This window comes from Apaloderma vittatum, unplaced genomic scaffold, assembly GCF_000703405.1.
Source record: "Apaloderma vittatum isolate BGI_N311 unplaced genomic scaffold, ASM70340v1 scaffold2745, whole genome shotgun sequence".
Lineage (NCBI taxonomy): Eukaryota > Metazoa > Chordata > Aves > Trogoniformes > Trogonidae > Apaloderma > Apaloderma vittatum.
Genome location: NW_009715345.1, coordinates 180,918 through 202,015, shown reverse-complemented (window position 1 = coordinate 202,015; position 21,098 = coordinate 180,918). Strand labels below are relative to the sequence as shown.

At 39.5% G+C, this 21,098-nt stretch overlaps 1 protein-coding gene across 1 annotated transcript in view; it reads right to left on the bottom strand.

Moving 5' to 3' along the window:
* Window positions 1-21,098, bottom strand: part of DPP6 (dipeptidyl-peptidase 6) — a gene marked incomplete at both ends in the record, with an annotated part of 171,808 nt that overhangs the window by 129,100 nt on the left and 21,610 nt on the right. Inside the window, 2 exons of the mRNA XM_009869089.1 lie at window positions 8,970-9,044; window positions 11,276-11,370. Coding sequence (XP_009867391.1) covers window positions 8,970-9,044; window positions 11,276-11,370 — 170 coding nt within the window. The remainder of the gene's footprint in view (window positions 1-8,969; window positions 9,045-11,275; window positions 11,371-21,098) is intronic.

Here is a 21,098-nt window from a genome sequence, read left to right as displayed (position 1 = left end):
AGGAGAACTCTTGAATCAGAAGAATTGCATTTCTGAGCACAGGAATTTCATTGGGGTGCTCTGCATAGTAAGATCTAGTTTCCTGGAAGAGGGCACTAAATGTATTTTTTCCTGTTTAAGTGATTAAGAATAAATAAATAAAAGAGACCGAAAATTGCATTTAGATTATAAACTCCTGCAGGCTGAGACTGTTTCCTATGTTTCTGCCTAGACATCAGAATTAAATTCATTCTGATTTTGCTTTCTAATGCCTTTTTAAATCACTGTTGTTTCCCCATTTTTCATCCTATTCTTAATCCATTTGTTTCTTTAATATTTTAAAATAATTATCTACTCTTATTACAACCCAGAACAAGATAGGAGTTTTATTGCCTCTAAAAATTTAGGTAGCAAAATTATGCTAAAAACAGGAAGTCAACTCTAATGTAATTCTGAAGCCTGGGTAGGTTGCAAGGAACTTAGTACTTTATTAAGTTCTATTTTTTTTCCTTATTTTTTTTCTAATACAGCTACACTAATTTAAGCCCTCTTGAAGCAAAGAAAGTTCCTCTGTGCTTCACTAAGTTGGACTCCCATGTGATTGCAAGAAAGAAAACTGCAATGACTTTACTGCTGACTATCTGATTTTTACTATCTAGGAGACCTTGTACAATCACCTTACCTATGTTTTATTCAAAAATAAATCGCAGGTTATTTTTGGTATGTATTGTGAATTTTGTTAGAACATTAATCTCCACCACTCTGTCTGTTCAAGTTAGCTCATCTATACACTCAGAAAAGGAAGTAGCATGAAAAATCTAATCTTATCCAAGGAAAGAAAAATTGGTTATTTTTGTATCAGTGTTTTGTCTTGAGTCCTTTTATTCTCCCTTCTCCATTTGATGAAAATCTCATTTGCTAAAGAAAATATTTACAGAGGAAGAATGCTGATAGCTGATACTGATACATAATATACTTATGTACTCTTGCATGACAGGCTAATTATTTCTCAGTTTTGATGTTACTCTAGTCTTCCCTGGAACTGTGGATTTGCTTTTCCGTTTAATGATATATATCTGCGGCTGTGAATAAATGTAGGATACAGTTTGTTGGCCTCTGCTACATGAGAAAGGCTGTCTGACTTCGTTTGAAATACTATTTTGCTCTCAGTCATGTCTCTGCAATTTGTGTTGAAGTCTCCCAGCTCAAATCAGAAGGCTTAAAACTTTAGTCCAAGCTCCTTTTATCTACATTATTAGAAGAACAGCAAGAGTTTAATCCTTTGTTTTTAATAGAAAATAGCAAAAGCTCAGAGGTAGCACAGCAGCTGAAGTCAGCATACTCGGTTTTTAACGCTCTCCATCTCATGCAGTTAGTATTCTGCTGCAATAATCACACTAGATAACGCTCCCCAGAGTAGAGGCTCAGTTTGAAACTGAGATTTGGTGCAGTTTTATTGAAAACGTTGCTACACGGGGAGCATGCACTAGCAAAACTGGAAAATGAGGTCTGAGGACTGCAGGAAGACCAGCTGTGCAGAGCTCTACATCTCAGCTCAGGCAAACATATCGTATCACGTTTTCTGAATGCCTCTAGACCATCATTACAAAAGCAAAAACTTTCTACTGAAAACATCCCTCAATAACAGGGAGCAACAGAGTGAAAATAAAAACAGGATCCCAATGTGGTTTCATTGTTTGCTCCAGGGAAGACATACAGACCAAAAGCAACACTGTAATGGCTACCCATCAAAAATGCAGGGTCGCCACCAGTTCCTTCAATACTGAGATGATCCCATTCCTAGAATACCTGTTGAGGACATGATGTTCTGGTGAGGCCTCATTCCTTGCATTTAATGGATGCAAACACATTTTCCATGAATAATAAACACAGGAAGGCTCCACCCATCCAATCTTCTTTGCTGAGATTCAGTGCCTATCATTTCCCCCTTATTAAGAATGCAAAAAACCAGTAAACAGATTTGAGCTATGTCATTTCACTTCACATTTTCTGTTGCCACTTCTATCTAGAGTTACAATGACAGACCCTTAATTTTAAGGAACCCCTTGCCCTGTGGCCCAAGGAATTTAACCACGAAAATGTCTCTGCGGTTCACACATTGGAGTGCCTAACCCCACTCTGACTCCCTGTTTAAGTTGGACTTTTTTCTGTAATTAAATTGATCTGTGCCAAAGCAGAAGGATTGCTGCTCTGGGCAACGAACCATTCAGGCTACATAAAAGAACACATTTTCTGCTGGAGCTTTGTAAGGATTTGAAATGAACCATGAGGCTCCTCCAAAACAAACAAAATAAAGAATAGGTTTGACCTCTTTTCCTCCTCTGCGTTAATCCAAAACTGGACCTGAAGCTTTCCAACATGAAATTAGTTTCTGTAGTTTCTCCTTCGAAAGGGAGCTCTAGAATTAAACTTGTCACTAATTATTGCCCCATCATCTTGTGCCTGTGTCCAAAAATTTCTAAACACACAATGTGATAGAAATTGGACAGAGTGATGACTGATGAGCAGTAAAAACAAATATTCCCACCACCTGATAACATGTTTACTCAATTAAAAATGGGTATCTGCCCTCCCATAGCAAGAATTTTTAATTTCGTAAGCACGTGCAACAGAAAACAAAATGGCATTGAAAGGGCTCTGCCGTCGAAGGCACAACTGCAGACACCTGAGAAGACAGTGTTTGTACAACGCTGTAATAGAGTTTTGAAAACCCATAAATCCCTCTAGAGCTGTATGGCAAACTTTCCTCTCTCTCTGTGCCACTGCAGATATCAAATATTAATTAGGCTGAACCAATTACTGATACCAACACGCGACAGAAAACCAGGGCACATCGGTATGTCTGACAGAGATACCGCTACTTCTGCCTGAACTGCGACTCATCGGAAGGAACATCTCCCATTGCTCAGACTTTCTCTATTATCAGCTTTGGTTTATTTAGTGCAAGGTGACCGTGAAGTGCTGGTGTCCTGGGTGAGCCGCACACCTCCAGGTCTGACAGAAAAGTAAAGAGAAGTGTAGAAATGTTTTTGAATCAACCTTCTCTGATGCCTTTGAAAATCCTCTTTTGTCTGTTTTGTTGCTGTTCAGTCTGCACTGAAAATGGAAGATCAGGAAATTTATCCACGGTTGTTTTGAGATTAGAAAAGATAGGCAGTCTATCAGAAAGTATATTTTAAGTAGACCAGATTCATAATTAAAAAGAACTCCAAAACAACCAACAAACACAATACTCTCCTTTTAAAATAAATGATTGTCTCCAAATTTTGTCAAATACCAGCTGCTGCTTCAGTTTTAAATTCAAAGTAAACTACCCCAAAAATTAACCTTCCCTGCATTCTCAGTACTTTCTCATTAACACAATACTTCTGGACACACAAGCCTTGGTTTTTGCTATGCACATGTAGCTGGAGCACTTCTTATCACTACGAATAGGATAAAAGGCACGTTATTAACCAGATATATTTACTGATCTCTGCTGTAAGAAGGAGAAAAATGACAGCTCCTGCTTTCAGCCCTGGCACCCTGGAATCACCTCACTAAAACCCTCTACAGGCATCGTCATAAAAAACAGTGTAATTTTTCAGAAGTTGTGAGCATTTCACTAAAATATTAAATATTAGCTGAATGCTATTAGGAATATTTGTCCTATGGGAAGCAACTGAAAATGTTGTTTTCATGAAAAAAAGCACAAGATTTAGTAAATCATCAGATTTGATGAGTGGTTGGCCTAGGTGGTTCCACCAGTTCATTAATAACTTGACTTTTCCTTGCAGAAACACTGGATCACTACAATCCTCTGGTGAATCAAGAAAAGAGAAGATATTTCACTTGAACATACACAGGCAGATGTAACAACAGTAAAACATTTTAACTAATATAAACTTCATATTATTAGCACTGATTTTTTTTTTCTTTTATGTAGGAAGTGAAACTAGTCAATTTATCCTAATAACAAGTAACTAAATCTCCTAAGTAAATGAATTTACAATGCTTTTAGGCTTGAAAATGTTGAGACAATAGTTCTAGCCAATAGCCTTTTGTAATAGTCAACATTGCCCTTATATTGTGCAGCTTTACAACAGAGGAGTCCTGGGTTCGGAGCAGAAAAAGTTCAGAACTGTATTCCTGTGAAAAAGAGGATACGGATACTATAAACATAACCTTCTCTATCAAACTTCTCCAGTATAAAATTCTACTGGCTTACAATAAATACCAAAAATTAAATAATCCCTAAACCAGGTAGCTTTATTTTATGGTACAAATGTTCTGAGTGTGCTCACTTTACACAGTGCAATCACTATATATTTTCATTCTTCCTGAAAATGATACTAGGGGGGAATGAAAAAAGTAAACTTGAAATATATTTACCGCCAGAGAAAGAAAATAAGTTTATGCAAACCTATTTCTAGCACTGGTAAATCAATTTCAATTAAGTAATAAATATCATAGCTACAATATTATTAGTATTACTGATGAAAGTTATGACAATGTCTAATTTTCAGAGGCATATTTATCATTATAATAATGCTCAACTCAAAAAGATGTTGTGAGGATTCATTAATATTTATACCCATTTGTGTTTTGGAAATAACAAGCATTATATTACTTTCATTTTTACATGACTAATTAAAGCAATATGAGGTTATAATTCAAGCCATAAGCACAAAACCTGTTCATTCTACATAGCAACCAGACTTGGACAAATAGTAACAATAAGGAAAAATAGTAACAACAACAATAATGGTATGCTGCTTTCTATAAATAAAGCTTTTCCCCTTAATTCAGGGTTTGGACTGTGTCTTTCTGAGGTCTCTTTGGTCCTACCACTCCCATGAGATTTATGGCAATAGGCAGGGAGAAAAGAAATACTAAACTCATCACATAAACTATTCTAAAAAAAAATAGTTGGGCCTGCTCTAATTACAGCAACGATTAATTCTTTGCAGCTTTCAGCATTATAAAAATGCATTCATTTAACTGCAAAATAGGTAATAGCATCTGTCGTATCAGCTATAAAAGTCTCCAAGCCCTAATTGTTGTTCAGAAGACTTAGCAGTTTGGTCCGTATTAATCAGCCAGGATTTCCTGTGAGTAATTGCTCTTAACTAGCTCAAACACAGTAATGGACTGGTAAATTGGAAACGAAGAACAAATAGCTTTAAGAAGAATCTTGACCACTTTACTTCCTCTCTTTTATTACAATGACATCTACTCATAACAAAGGTAATTAAATACTCTCTATTTAATATCTGACTACATCACTCAAGAAAATCACTTTTCTTCCCATTTACTTTCCCCGATTTCTTTTATCACCATAACAAACGCCACTGGTTAACTCTGATACCACTGAAAGCCACACAAGCCCCTGGGCTCTGGTTACTCTTCTTTACTCTGACCCCATCACTCTCCCAGTTGCAGAAACACTACTGACTTTAAGAGCTGGTTTGTCACTTGGCTGTTTAGGAAATCCCTTTCGGAGAGACCCACAAACATGATTCCAGTCCAAACAGGAGAAAGATCTCCACGTCTCCCTGGGAGGGGTGCAGGAAGCATTGAGCTTATCCAGTGACACTGGTGGAATCATGTGCTGGGCAAGAGTGGCTTTGACCTGACACCAACAGAGACAGCCTCGACCCCTTTTGCTGAGGTGCTGTGGCTAAACACTAACTTGCCTATGAGTCTAGGGGTTACTGAACTCTACAGCCAGAGCCCCCCAACCTTGTTATGTGGAAGGATGACTCAAAAATCAAAGTTTCTCTATGTGTGTATTTATTCCCCAGCACTTTCCCAAAACTTCACCCCGTGATTTCAGCCTCAGGTTGGACCTTGCTCTAGTGTAAAGAGTCAAAACCCAAACAAACAACAGAAAAATTGCAAGAGTATTTTAAAGACCAAGAAGCCTGGTGCCTTCCCTATGACCTTTCCAGAGAAAGAACAAATCTTCTGTGTTCAAGGTTACAAAAGCTCCCTATTAGCACAAGGCTTACCCAGAATATTGCTGCCTGAAAGATTAAACTTCTGTAAATATAAGCACTGCAAAAAAGCATTTGGAATGAAAGCTGACAGCCTGACTAGCCACAATGTACCCACGCCAGTCTCACAACTGTCTGCCAAGCTTCTTGGGAAAAATGTATTTTAAGGAACATGTTTTAATTCATCATCTTCTACAATGATGAAGTGATACAACAGGACAACACATATTAATCGCCTCAATATATTTGCAGAATAGGTGTCTGCCACTTCAGGGCTGTGTTATTCCAATGTGAGTGTCAGTGCTGTTGCCCAGATCAACACTGAGCAGAGATGCTTTGTGCAAATAGACAGAAAAACCTTAGAAGAAAGCTAATATTGGCAGGAAATAACTTGATAGCATTTTTTTTTCTTAAAAATATTTCACTTCATTGGAGTGATTCACTATGCTTTCATATTTTGATTTTTTTATTCCTAGCTGGTAGTAAAAATAGAGGCTGAATTAAGTCATATTAGAATTCAGATAAATGATTAATTGATATGGCATCTATGAAGATACTATAGACATGTAAATGTAGCATACTGCACAGTGTAAAAATTATGAAAATACCTACACTCACAATTAAAAGACAGCATGTCATGCTTTTAGATGGCAAAAAAATAAAGCAACAATTTCTAACACCTAGAAGTACACGATAGTTTAAAGAAGTTTCATTTTTTGAAATTAAACTTTTTAAAAAATGTACTTTGCCAATACATTTCCTGAAATTTCCTTTTGACTTTGCAACAAGGACAACTGCCCAAGGCTTTGCTAATCAATTTCCTGTGTTGCAGAAAACAGTGTAATTTGAATTTCGTCCAAGAATACAGTTTGAAATGCAGAAAATGTGAAAAGCTAGCTAACATGCAATTATTTGCAGCCACACTCTGCATACCAAGTGAGAAGAAAGCTGAATAAGTAATTTAGCAGTTATTGCAACTTTAATAAACAAAGAGCCACCCATCATGGCTTAAGGACGTAATATTGAAGAGTGAATATTGCTACTCTTCTATTAGTATGATTCTTCAAAAAAAAAGCATTTGTATCCTTCACAAGCATGTCTCTTAAAGGAAAAAAAGGAGGGGTTTTTATTTTTTTGTTTGTTCGGAAAGACTATTTCAGGAACTCTTGCCATCATAAACTCACATGTGGATACTTGACCAATTTGCAGTGCTCTCTTACACTGAATGTATTTTACATCCTCAAATATTCCCAAAGGTCATGCTTCCAGCTTCCCACGTTGGGTTTTCCTTTCTGGAAGAAGACATGCTGTTAGGATGCGTGCTGCTGTGTGCTACTCTCTCCTCTCCAGGCAGGCATCTTAAGCACCACAAACATGGTGTTTTGCCTATGCCTCAAACCCACAGATCTGCAGGCACTGAAATGCAGAGGAAACATGTCCCGTCTGTCACTTTCCATCCCCATTCTCCTCTTTCTCCTCTTTCATCGCCCACAGCAAACTCTCTTCTGCAGCCTGAACACAAAGTGTGGGCTGCAAAAGCCCCCATATCTTTGCTTCTTGCAGATCTTCCAAGTGTGCAGCTCTTTCAGTTGAGAAAGGTTAAGGATAAAAAATGAATTTCTTACTACTGTTTTTAGGAATGAATTCTTTCCTCTTATAATTTTTGTCACTATAGACATTTTTCTTTCGTTCCCAGAGGAAGAGAGGAAGCCCTCTCTCCTCAGGGCACGACGCATCTGAGCAGTGTCGGCACAGCACTGCCACAGCCAAAGGCCAATCTCTGCTAAAAGACAAAATTTCAAAAAACAGCTCTGGCACACAAGGGAGGGTGGCTTTTAGACAAAGGCTTTTCTTGCTCAGTGGCCATTAGGCTGCCTTCCTCATATTTAGATTTAACTGAACACTTGCACATCCATCTCTGTCTAGAATTCTGCTAAGCTTTGGATAAGTGAAGTTACATCAGCAATGATTTCCCAGCAAAAAAGTCTTTCATAATTACCCCAAAAGATTCTGGTAGTTTTATTTGAACTTTTTCTGACACAAGGCAAGTTTCTCCTGACTTTTATACTACTGTGAGTCAGGAATAACTTCAAAGATGAGAGCAGAGAAATTAGATGAGCAATAGAGTCACAACCTCTACTACCTGAAAGCATCAACAATTTTCCTTTGGTTAACAGTTGAAATTAGATTTAATTTACCAAAGAAGAATTACAGTTGCCGGTGAATTAATTACCTTGATTCTGAGGCACTGGTGCAATTCTAGATTATGGAAACTAAATATATAGGGCTTAGAGTTTATCTGAGTAGTACAGCATAGCTATCATTCAAACATTTCAAGTCTTATACCAGCATAAAGTAAATACTATTTAGGCCAAAGAACTGCTTCCGATGAGCTTGATTCTTTAGTCATAACTTAAAAATGACTCATTACACTTTTCTCTTTTCAAGTTTGGTAGAAAATTTGCCCTAATCTAAAACTTAGTAGTAATACAACAGTGATTTCTTGTGAATGATTTATACCTAACCCTCTGAAGAAAAGGATTTATAATGAAAGTGATAGCTCAACCCTAACTGCAGCGCTGGGAACAGTGGCACCATAATTAACGTATTATTTCAGTTGTGGGAGACACTGACAGTTGCTTTTTGTTCTGTGGAAGAAATTTATGGTGTGATTGAGAAAGGCACCATGGAAAAAGAAAAAACCATGGAAGAAGAATGGAAATCCTTATAGCAAAGACATATCCTTACAGTCCCCCTCCCAAAGACCATAAAATTCTGGCAATGACGATGTTTCCTCTGTAGTGTAATTTATACCTTTCTCCTCTACTAGATGGCAGTATGAGATGCTCTCAGAATATCTAAGTGAGGGGTTTTTTCTTTGTTTAATAGGAAGCAATTAATTTAAAATACCATCTTACTGGCATAGAAGTACAAAAAAAAAAAAAAAAAGCTTGCCACTGGCTGTGCATATTGAAATCAAATCTGTTTACTTACTGGTTCAATGTCAAAAGCAAAGAGTGCATATTCCCGGTCAGGTGATACTTCATATCGAATAGCCTTTAAGGAGACCTAGAAAATAAATCAAACATTAAAATAAATATTTTTCAGTTTTCAAGCTAATGATATCTAGAACTAATTGTTATGACCATCTTTCTAATTATAAAGACTACTGATGGACTAAGTGTCTTGAAAAATAATAAATTGCATCGTTTCTCAAAACCCAGAAATGTTTGTGGGCACTTATAGGTTCCTATAAGAGAAAGTACAGCTGTATTGTGACTCAAAGCAGGCAGCTACCTCAAAAAATCACCATTTTCCTGACAAACTTACTGCACAGGGGCTGCTGGGCCATCTGTGGGCAGCAGATAGTAGAAAAGTCTGATAAATGTCAATTTATTAATTCCCTCTCATTCCCTGCAGTCATTGGCCAAAGTGCAGGAAATAATAAACAGCAAAACCTGCTGGAGCAAATTAGTATAATGAGACACCACTCTCCTAATTAAGACAACACTGAGGAAAACCATCGCACTTTCCCCAGTTAAAAAACCTTTGGGATGCTGCGGTGATACAGCTTTCCAGGTGTACCTTGACCTGAGTTCTGCAAAAAGCTGCACTGCAAGTCTTACAAACAAGAGATGCCAAAATATCTCACACTTGTCAGGAATTACCTCTTCCCTGATCTATTTATTATTTCTATATGGCAGTTACCAGAGTGTTTCAGTATTACACGTTGCTGGCACACATGGCACCAAGGTCAAAGAGAGGTGTCACTAACACGTCACTCATGCACTGCCTTTTAAATCTCAGTGTCTCACCTAACAAACCAGAAGCAAGTCCTTGAGAGATTCCCCTGGAGCAAAATGGAAGGCGGAATCTGGGCTGCAGGGAAATGCACAGCATCCCATTGGGAGAGTCCTCCCCAAGGCCAGAGGGGTTGGAGGCACGCCTGGGGAACCCAGGGGACACCAAAGGCAGAGGGGACTGACAATAGCATGGTTCATGTTGGAAGGGACCTTTGAAGGTCATTTAGTCTAACCTCCCCTGCAATGAGCAGGAACATCTTCAACTAGATCAGGTTGCTTAGAGCCTAATCCAACCCGGCCTGGAATGTCTCAAGGGATGGAGCTTCCACCACCTCTCTGGGCAAGCTAACCAGCTGAAGGGCCAATGTGTATCAGGATGGGGGTTACCAGAGGAGAGTGAGAGCCAGCAATGTCAGCATGAAGAAATATTTTATTTACTGTTATATTAATAAACACAGAGAAAGGAAAAGAGGCCGAGGCAGCAGGAGTTTTTCTGACACAGAGCTGGGAAGAAAGAAGACAAAGACAATGTGCCTCGATGAGACGTCACAGTGGCTGCCCTATCAATACCTTTTGGATTAATGTGGAGGTGGTGTTTTGTAGATTTATTTACCTAAAGAGCAGGGGAGCAAGCATAGAAGAGGCAGGAGGGAGGCCATGGCATTAAAAAGTAGGATTAACTTGCAACACTCTGCTTTCCTTACAAATGGCAAAAATTTTAAAAAGAAAAAAAAGAGCAACAAACAGAATAATCAAAACCTGAGGCAGGTACTGCATAAGTGACAAATTTACAAGGGCGATGTGATTCATATCTCATTGTTGAAGCAAACACAAATGTATTTTACTTTGGAAATTAACTTCTTATTGAAATACTCTGACATTTAATGTACTAATTTCTGCCACAATATTGCTTCATCTACTACAAAGAAACAATACTACAAAACACTTTCATCTTCATAAATAATACTTGCTACCAGCTATAAATTTATTTGCTTTTCATTCATTTTAATAGCTACCTAGTAACTTCTTTTCCCAATAATTTCTATGGGTTTCTCTCATATGCAACTCCACTTCTATTCATCGACAACACTGAAATTCCATTTCAACCACCGGCAAGAAAAATCAGCAAATCCACAAATTAAAAAATAAGTATTTGCATGGAGGAATGGAGAATGCTGCCAATAGACAGTAAATTATATCAATTGTCTTTCGATTAAGCATGCAAAGATGAGAATTATGCATCTATATGATATGCAAGACTAGCTTCAAATATCTGCATGATACTTTACTGTAGTATCAAAGAAACTGAGCCTACAGAACAGTAACAAAAGCTGGAGTTCAATTCCACATTAACAGTGATTGCCTAACCCTTAGTATTACCCATGTATTGCTTCTCATTGAAAATACACAAACTTGAAACCAAAGTCATTTTCTGCTTTACTGATCCAGCTGCAAGAGAACTGTGAAATTCTGCTACTCATTATAGAAAATACTTACAATTTTTTTGTTTTCTATTAATATTGTTGAATTGTTAGTTTCGACATTCCTCAGAATCACTGTGCCATTCTGGTTTCTATAAATGAATTCATTATCTGCAAGGAAGAAAATAAAGAGCATTAAGGAACTCTGAAATAGTCTGTTTGTGTAAAACCCAATTATGGACTTGAACCAAAAGTACTGCTAGGAACTTCTCTCTGAAAACGCAGATATTTTTTAATTTTTTGATGCAGCCATTGCTGTGATATTAAAGTGGCTTCCAGGATAGTCATTAAACAATGTGCTTAGTGTTTGTCACAAGTTCCTTCTGCCACACTTTCCCAGAGCTGAATATATGACGGTGACCTGTGTGGAATGAACATGCACAGCTTGCTATGTTGTTAGTCTAGAAAAAACAAGGTCAAAAAGCATTCCTTATGTTTAAAAGTTTTCAAGATCCTCAGTCTCTACAGGAGTTTAATAAGCCAGATGCCTAGAAAGTCTCTGAAAAAAAAAAAAAGGCAAATCACCCTCTAACACAGCAAATTCTGCAACCTAATATTGCACAAATCTTCCAGCTCTGCCATTTATCCTGCAAACTAATACCAGAAGGAGATGCATGCAAAGAAATTGCCATTTTCATATGGAATAAGATAAATCAGCTTGTTCCTATTGCACCTCAGGATCAGCCCAGCATTCAGGGCATCTGGACAAGGACAAGAATCCCCCAGGGTAGCTGCAGCACTGGCAGGAGACAGAGTCCAGCTCTCAAAGCTGAAAACCTACTTGACAGAAAAACTGGGCAAGATGTATGAAAGAGACTCCAAACGAGGGTTGGGTGGCAGGTCGAAGGCTCAGGATGAAAAACCATTACAACAATAAAGGGTTGTGACTTTGTCACATGTCACAAACTGAAGTTCAAGCCTGATCAGTGTTTACATGCACGGCCCCACAGATAAAATATAAGCCCCAAGTACATTGCCATTTAAACAGTCAGCAGCTCTTCTTGACACAGCAGTAGTGTTACCATTTTGTGTTTTTTTTCTTTCAAGCAGGCTAAACTAAGATTGAGAATTGATGTAACCTAGCAAATATCTGTCTCAATCTTCAGCTAGGGAAACAATTCCTCACTGCACATATTCATTGTGACTACCCCAGTGTAGCTGGTGCTACCTACGAGTGTTAGGGGCACGTGAATGTTTAAACACTACGCATGGGTTTTTCTGGGATGAGTCAAAGATGAGTTTAAATCCTACAGAGTCCCAGCTCATTGTAATCACAACCAGATCTGCACTGCCCAGCTTGGGGTAATCTGCTGCAGACAACACTGGGTCCAGAGACCCAGTTCTTTCAAAACGTTGGTGTACAGACCTAGCAGGAAAATACAGACCTTCCTTATCCATGTTTCAGTCTTCTTTTATTTCTAAGTTGATGATGACAATCCTCACCGCACTCATTAGCCACCTTCAGAAAATGCTGTGAATCACAGAATTGCCTAGATTGGAAAAGACCTTTAATTTCATCGAGTCCAATTATTAACCTAACACTGACGAGACCTTGACTAAACCATATCTCTAAGCACTATCTCTACCCAACTCTTGAATACTTCCAGAGATGGGGACTCCACCACTGCCCTGGGCAGCCCATTCCAATGCCTGGTAACCTTTTCAGTAAAGAAATTTTTCCTAATATCCAATCTAAATGTCCCTTGGCACAGCTTGAAGCCATTTCCTCTTGTTACTTGGTTGAACAGACTAATCCCCACCTCTCTACAACCTCCTATTGCTATAAATAAAGACAGTCCTCTCCTACATATCACAGTGTTACATATAAGCGTAGGGAGAACAAATCTTCTCTAAGATTGGGATGAATCAGCTTCTGTGAGGCCAAACTGTTGCTGCAATACAGATCATCTCAAAATAATAAGATTTTAGAGACTAAAGATTCTCAGCATCCAAATCAAAGCAGCCCTTCAGACTCATAAGCAAAGTTCTCAAAGCATCTTTCTTTTAATTATGGAATAAATTTTATCGACACCGTCAGTCCTGAATAAAAAAAATGCAGGACCTGAAGTAGATTAAGATTTGAGACCAGAACAATGAAGAGAGGTCCTATTTGGACTTGACAGTATTAAAATGTTGTCATTAGTTCTGGAGTGTTGTCCAAGGGCAATGATATTTTCCTAAGCATGCCTGATTATATTCAGGACTTTAAAATATTGCTTCATACAATTTACAACTGAACAAAGATTCTTAAACCTAGGAAAGAACTGATTGAACAGAACAAGGACAGAAGTCAAAAAAGCCATAAGCAGCATGGAGAAGATATATAACGAATACTTGTTTTCTGCTTTTTCCAAAATAAATATTGGGATACACTCAATGAAATCAGTCAAAGACAGGTTCAACACAAATAACAGGGATCATTTCTTCAAGCAGAGGGCAAACAAGCCATGAAAGTCACAGTCCCAGAGTAGAGAGGGTACCAGGACTGCATGTGGGTCCAAAAAAGAATTTAAAAAATGGAAAAAAATCCATCAAATATTATGGGTCTTGAGAGGAGATACATTTCAGAAAGCCCTTGAACCTGCAATTATGAGGGACCAAAAGCACATCCTGAATTACCATCCTGAGAAATTCACCCAATTTTAAAAAATATGTCCTAAGCATTTGCTCTTGTTCCAGGATAGACACCAGAAGGAACAATCTCTGGGGTCTGATCCAGCACTGACTTATTTACAACTTTAACTTCCAGCTTCTGTGTACAGATTCTTAAGAAATGCCTTTCTGCCAACAATTTAGGAAGTGATACTATAAAGGTACTAATGCTTCCTACACACATTGCCTTTATATCCCTGGGCCATTAAAGCTGAAGCATCATTTACTGTAGCAGGAAAGTACACAGTCCAAGTTTTTATTTTCAGGTATTCCAGAAATAATAGGAATAATTAAACTGAGAGACAGAATATTACCTAATTATCAGACATTTTAAAAAAGATTACTGCTTTAATAATCACCTTATGTCAATAACATAGAATGCTTTCCAATTACATACTAGGTTCTAGACAGAAAAATCACATTTTAAATAGAGCCAGCAAAGCATTTGGATAATTGTAAGCCTCTCAGGATATTTCCTAATTACAGAAAAAAATTGTAATGAAACTCAGCTCAAAGTTCAGTACACAGGTAAAGCAGCTTATTAATCTAATGAGTCTGTAAGGCTGTTAATAGTTGGTAGCTGTTTCTTGAGCATTGTATGAACTGATGGAAGCTACATTACTGCCCATAATGACATTGCTACTAAACTATTATTGCTCCCTATGCTCAAAAGAAAACATAATGTTTTCATAAACTGTGAAACTTCAAGATGATTACATGAAAGTTACTCCATAGTTGGAAGTAGGAGATGAAAGAATTTCCTATTATTCATTCAAGTGTAACAAGTCTAAAATTAGGTGCTAATCTGCTGCATGTACTTCTGGTATGAATACGGAAGAATAAATGAAGCAGCACTGATTTGTTAGGGCTGTAAATCTTGCTATTATATTCAATACAAGCCATCAACACAGCATCTGAATTAATGAACAGAAAATTGCTCTGCTTTCGAGAAGAACAAATTGATCTGCATTATATTCCAAGCAAAACACTGTGAGGTGTCTCTGGTCTCTAAGTCGTATTATCTTAGTTCTCAAAAGAATCAATGAATAATATTTCTGGACTGCTGTTTTGAAGTGTGTGATTTGTTCCAGCGCAAGAGCATTTATTTAAATGGGACATACCTCAATCAAAGACAAAAAGCAATGCAGTAACCTCTGTCTGGAATGAATTCTGTCCAGCGAGCTGATGAGAATTTGCGGCCTGATTTATAGTTGTCACCACAGCTAATAAAGGTCATCGCTGCATCTCATTTTTTACACCTGCCCTTCTTTGGGGCTGGTGTTTGGTGTAAATGATGCTGAAAATTGTAACTTTCAGGCATAAAGCCATTTATTCCATTCCTTCAACAGCAGAATTCACTTTGCCAACTCCTCCCCCTCTTTCAACTTCCAGGAAACTGTTGAGTTGGTAGAATATGCTATGTCTCTGAGAGTAGACACAGATATGCAGTCACACTTCCAAAAATGACTTATTACAAAAAGCAGTGATTACTAGAAATAACAGAGCAGCTTTGGCTCTGTACAGAGTTGGCGTAGAGGAATGAGGGAGCCTTGGCTGAAATTTTTAAAAAGCTGATAAGCAGAACGGGTGAAATCAGAAAATCCAAGACCCAATATTTGCAGTGCCAGAATCTCCCAGCTTCTTTGTAGACATCTTTCTTAAATTTGGTCAGAAAGTACGCATGCAGAGAAAACAGACCTAGTGACAAGGAGCTCATGTCCTTGCAGTTGCTGAGCCCTCAGGAACAGCACACACATGGGTTTGCTTAGCCTGGCAGCTCTGCCTGCTGGCCTCTTGTTTGGGGTGAAACAAGACAAAACGATGGGATTTTTCTTAAGAGAATAATGCATTAGGCATTCTGGCCCCAATACAGGTTTTGCATTTTCAGGGACACTACCTGGCTGACCCTTTTCAAGGTTTTACCACAAGAAAAGGCACAGGGTCTCTGGAAACTTTCCCACTGGTGCTGCTCTTGTGCTGAACCTAGAACTGGCAGCTGAAACTTGGGAAACAGATTATAAAATCATCACTGGTATCGTTTGGGGACCTGAAATCATCAGCTCAAGATGCAGATGCAGCTTAAACAGCCAACAAAATGCTGAACACCATCAAGAGAGTAAGACAGCATGGATCTTTTGCCATGATATAGAACAAGGGAGTACAAAAATTCATGGTCAACTGACAAACTGACAGATATTAAAGGAAATAGGCAGGATATACCATCTATCTTCCCTGACACAGAGGTGCTTCATAATGGACCACTAAAAAGGGTCAAGTCCAACACAGGATCAGCTACTGCTGTGGTTAGAAACCCAACACTGCACTACAGAAGCAATTGCCTAAGCCAACACCACTTTTTTTTTTTTACACTGCTATGTGTCAAACTGGGCACCAGACTAAGCAGCTCATCACAGTGGACAAGAAGGTCTGGGACAATTTTTCTTCTAGGAATATGTTGGAGTGTTGATGGTGCAAAGAAGCTGAAGGAACTGCATCCAGATACAGGAACACTTTGCTTTGGTGTCAATGCTTACAAATTTATGGCTGAACAGCTTCTCTGATGAGATTGAGTAAGTACACCATCAGAGATGAGAGACTGGTCTGTTAGATAATAGTAGGACCTGCATCCTTTTGAGAAGAATTTTCATTATTTCTCAGAAATTATGGAAAGCAAAAAGCAGAACTATGTGATGAAAGATGGGAAAGAATAAGAACGTAAATCCAGTTGTAAAAAAAATATCTTAAGTTGAAATTGTAGTTTTCTATCAGTTTAGCAACTGATGGAAGGAAAAGCAGAGAAAGTAATGTTAAAAAGCTCACATGCAGGAAGTCAGTAGTAAGTTAGTGAAAAGTAGAAGGTAGCATCGGGACTGTTTAGGGCAGCTACAGTCATTTAGAGCCACAAACTTAGAGATAAAGGCAACTTCTCAAGTACTGTAGTCTCAAATCAACAGATGTGAAAGATAATTGAATGACTCTCAGTCCGATGAAAGTCAGCATCGGGGGAATTATCGTCCTCAGTCCCTAAGACTAATGGAGATTGGTGAATAAAGGAAATTTAAGTCCTGAAGTTGTTTTGAACCATTTCGGATAAATGAGCCTCTACATACCAGTATGACCAGCCAGGCTGGCAAACAAATTACACAGTGCCAAGAGAGCAGAGGGCAGCACACCCCGCGGGAGCAAGGGTCACATTGCTCCAGGCCACGTGCTCTGCTGGGCTGGAGCTCTGCCCTGGCACAGGTGTCATGGGGCCACCATGAAAGGACTGGGCACTCTCCTGTTGTTTCTTATCCCTCCTGTTGTAGGAAGATCCTCCCTAGACCTGACCTTGGGTGTGACTCACAGCAGCTGGCAGGCAGTTTGAATCTGATGGGCTTTACAATGGGGTTAGAAACCCCAAGAGTCCTCTGAGCTGCACAAGAAGTGAAAACACCGTGTCTTCTTTGACCCGATGAAGCCAATTACTGCAGCTGGAAACGAGTCAAGCGCCTGATGCTATCACCCTCTCTCTTCCAAAAAAAGTAAAGCTGTTGTGGGGATTTTAATGACTCAAAGCAGTCAGAATTTTAGAATTTTATCTGACATCTAAAGGACAAGCCTTCCATCAGCCCCGCAGCAGTGCCTGCCACTGTGCAGGACATCACTCGGCCAAACTGAACCCCCTTTGCTGATGTGACGGCAGTGCCTGAATCAGACGAGAGTTTCCTGGAGCCTTCCCAGGCAAGTATTGATCAGACGCCACCAGTTAGCACCTAGCATCTAACAAGATAATGGGCAGGAAGGCTGCAACAGTAGGACAGATGTTTACTTCAGACAAAACTGTTTTTTTTCAGGCTGGCAATGGCATGTACTACAGTCGTGTTCATTTGGAAAAATATATGAGAGGATGAGGCATCATAATAATAACAACAACAACAATAATCATCATCATCAACAGCAACAACAACACAACAACCACAACAATAATAATATGCTTGCTCTAACAAGTTCCTAACAAGAGCCAGGTTAGCCCCAGCACCTGCATTTCCAGTCAGAAGCCAGCCCACGTGCAGCAGAGCCTCAAGGGGAGAGAGCAGCCCACCAGCACCAGGCACATATGTTAAGCACAGCCATGCACACAGCTCACAGGAGCATCTAACATGGAAAGCAAAATGGGGAAGGTCTCAGGATTTCCTGTAACACAGGTGAGGGAATAGGAGAAGCTGAGGTCAACATGCTGTTTTTTATGGGAACAAGACCTGAAAAAAATCCTTTAATCCTGTCAGCACAAGCACCAGTCTGTTGCCTTCAAAGGCTGGTTTTGAGTGAGACAGACTGAAGTTTTGGGAAATAATAGAAGCCAAGAGGAAAATGACAGCACAGGCTAAATTCACTGAGGAAATAAAAACTGTCAGAAAAAAAACAGTAAACATTAACAAGAAGCACCAAAGAAGATGGAAAAGGTTGAGCATGACATGAGCGCCAAGAAGCATGAACACAAGTAGGCTTAGAGAAATGCTTATTTGATTTTGCTTTCATGAAACGGGAGATTGTACCTTATTTTGTAGGCCTGCAGGACTATGCACCCACTTAGGGCAATATCTGCCTAACTGGAATCGCATACTTTTGCATGACAAGAGTGTGATCTCGCCCGTCCCAGGACCTGTAATCCCTGCGGCAGGTACGGTTTACTCCTCAGAAAAGCATGGAGAATAAATGTTCAACAAACTCTAGGACCATGCATGATCCCTAACCACTGTAAAACGTAACCAAATAGAAGGTAATGCAAAATAAAAAGCACAGTCAGTCCCTGATGGAAGACTACTCAGGTGTCCAGACAGATGCAATCCCAAATTCATGTGGAAAAGACGACCAGTGTGACGATGCATTTAATACTGTTACTTCCAAGACATACTGCAGTGCATCTATTTGATATTTGCAGCATGTACCGACAAACAATTGAATCTGAAATTCCCTCCCAAAAGCAGAAGCCAGGCTTGTTTTGATACCGAGCTGCTTCCCAGAGAGAAAAATGCAAGGAAGGCTTCCCATTCCCTGTTCCCTGGTGCTCTGGGATAACAGAGGGAGAGGGAGGCAAGGATCATGAGTGGTGGCCAGCAATGAAACCCTGTTTCCACACAAACAGCTTCACCCCACCCTCAGTAAGATCTCTGCCTTAAGGATGGTCCCTGCAGACCTTGGCACTTGTAATTCATCACAGGCCCCCTCTCCTGGTTTGAGGTGTCAGCATTTAGTGGTCAGCCCAGCCCTAATCCCTGGCACCCCCTGACATCATCCTGCCTTTTGTCTTCAATACACCTGTCCCCTCCCCCAGCAACTCCTTTTTCTTCAGTCTTATAGAATAAATAAGTGCAGAATAAGTAAGAATCTGTTGCACTCTGTGATGCTGATGGAAGGGAGCAACACGGGACGGAGAACAGCTTGCCTTTAACAACATCACTACAGCCTTTCATTCCAGGAGACAACTGAAATGCCATTTTTATCTTTCTGGCATTATAGGTAATTATCCTTTTACTGTTTCCAGCATTTTTCTTTTTTACGTGAGGGGCTGAAAGGAAAATTTCAACTTCTTTAAATAGGTGATTTACTGTAGTTTAGCTAAATGCACTGGTACATTAAGTAAGTGCAAAGTGATAGAATGTGCTTTATTATGCAACAAGTGGTTTTAATTGCTCATCGCCTCAATGCAGTTGCACTTGGGTGCACCAATACAGCACTTCTACAGTAGTATCAGTAAAATAAAGCACAATTATAGCTCAGGGAAATTCCCATATCAATGTGCATCTCCAGCAGGCTTGTAAATTAACTGGTGAAAAAACTTGAAAAAGGCTGAGTCCTGGGAAAACTCAGAACTATAAACATCAGTCATGCCAGTCTGTGTCTTGTTTTTGTCCAATCCTGCATCCTTCAAGATCCACACTCAAAAAAATGCTTATTCAATCTCATTGAGAAAAGATCTCAGCACCAAGTCTGAAATCCAGGCAGAGCACACCTTTCAAATTTCAATCCCAAATGTGAAAGCAGGTACAATTCTGATGCTACCTCTCTTTTACAAGACTGAACTCTACTTCAAAGAGCCCATATCTGGGAACTCAGTAGGCTCAGATCATGGCTTAGTGGCATAGACATGAAAAGCTGAAGTCCATATGAGAAACAGAGAACTCCTTTCTACTTCAAATAACTCCTCTTCCCTGCTTCTGCATGCTTTTGTAACACATGGAGAGGGGAAAAGAGAGACACTACAATTAGGAAGAAAATGAACGAGAAATCCTCTGGATTAAATCCATTTCAACTCTATGCAGGGGAAGTCATCCTGATTACGAAACTGCTGCAAAATCCTAACAACAGTAAAAGCACACATTTTGCTGCTTGCTGCCCTGAGTTTATCTCTCTGTAATGACTGACAGCAGCGTGGGCACTTTGCAGCACACTGAGCTGACTTTGGAATATTCTAGAGCTTGGAAATCTTCCCCAAAAATTCTCTACCATCTTCTATTCCTGTTCAGTGTGCTCATGCCATGTGCTCTTCAAAGCCTAGATGCTATAACAGGCAAAGTGCATTTGACACCCAAGTTACCCAAGTTAGGCTGGACATTAGGAATAAATTCTTCACGGAAAGAGAGGTCAGACACTGGAACAGGCTGCCAAGGGCGGCGGTTGGAGGCTGCCTAGGGAGGTGGTTGAGTCACCATCCTTGGATGTGTTTAAGTGTCGCTTAGATGTGGTGTTGGGTGATATGGTTTAGGGGTGAACTTGTAGTGTAGGGTCAATGGTTGGACTTGATGATCCCAAGAGTCTTTTCCAAACTGAATTGTTCTATGATTCTATGATAAGTCCAGCAGCTGGGGATATCAGACTACGCTCATCCCTTTAATTCCCTGTCAGAAACTTTCCACATTCATCACAGGCCAAAAGCAACTTAACCCCAAACAACTGATTTCCCAGGAAACTGTCCACGATGCCTTTATTCACACCCCACGTTTTTCACAGTCTCTCCACAGCAAAACAAAGCGTGGACAGCAGGCAGCACATATCAGCTACTCCCAGCTCCACAACACGGCCGGTGTGTATGTATTTGCAGCCCCACATACACGGCGGCCCAGATTTTACTGGGAATATAAAATCTCCAGGGCTTTTGCCATAGTACTTAGTAGCTCATACAAGAGTCCCAGCCACGATTCCTG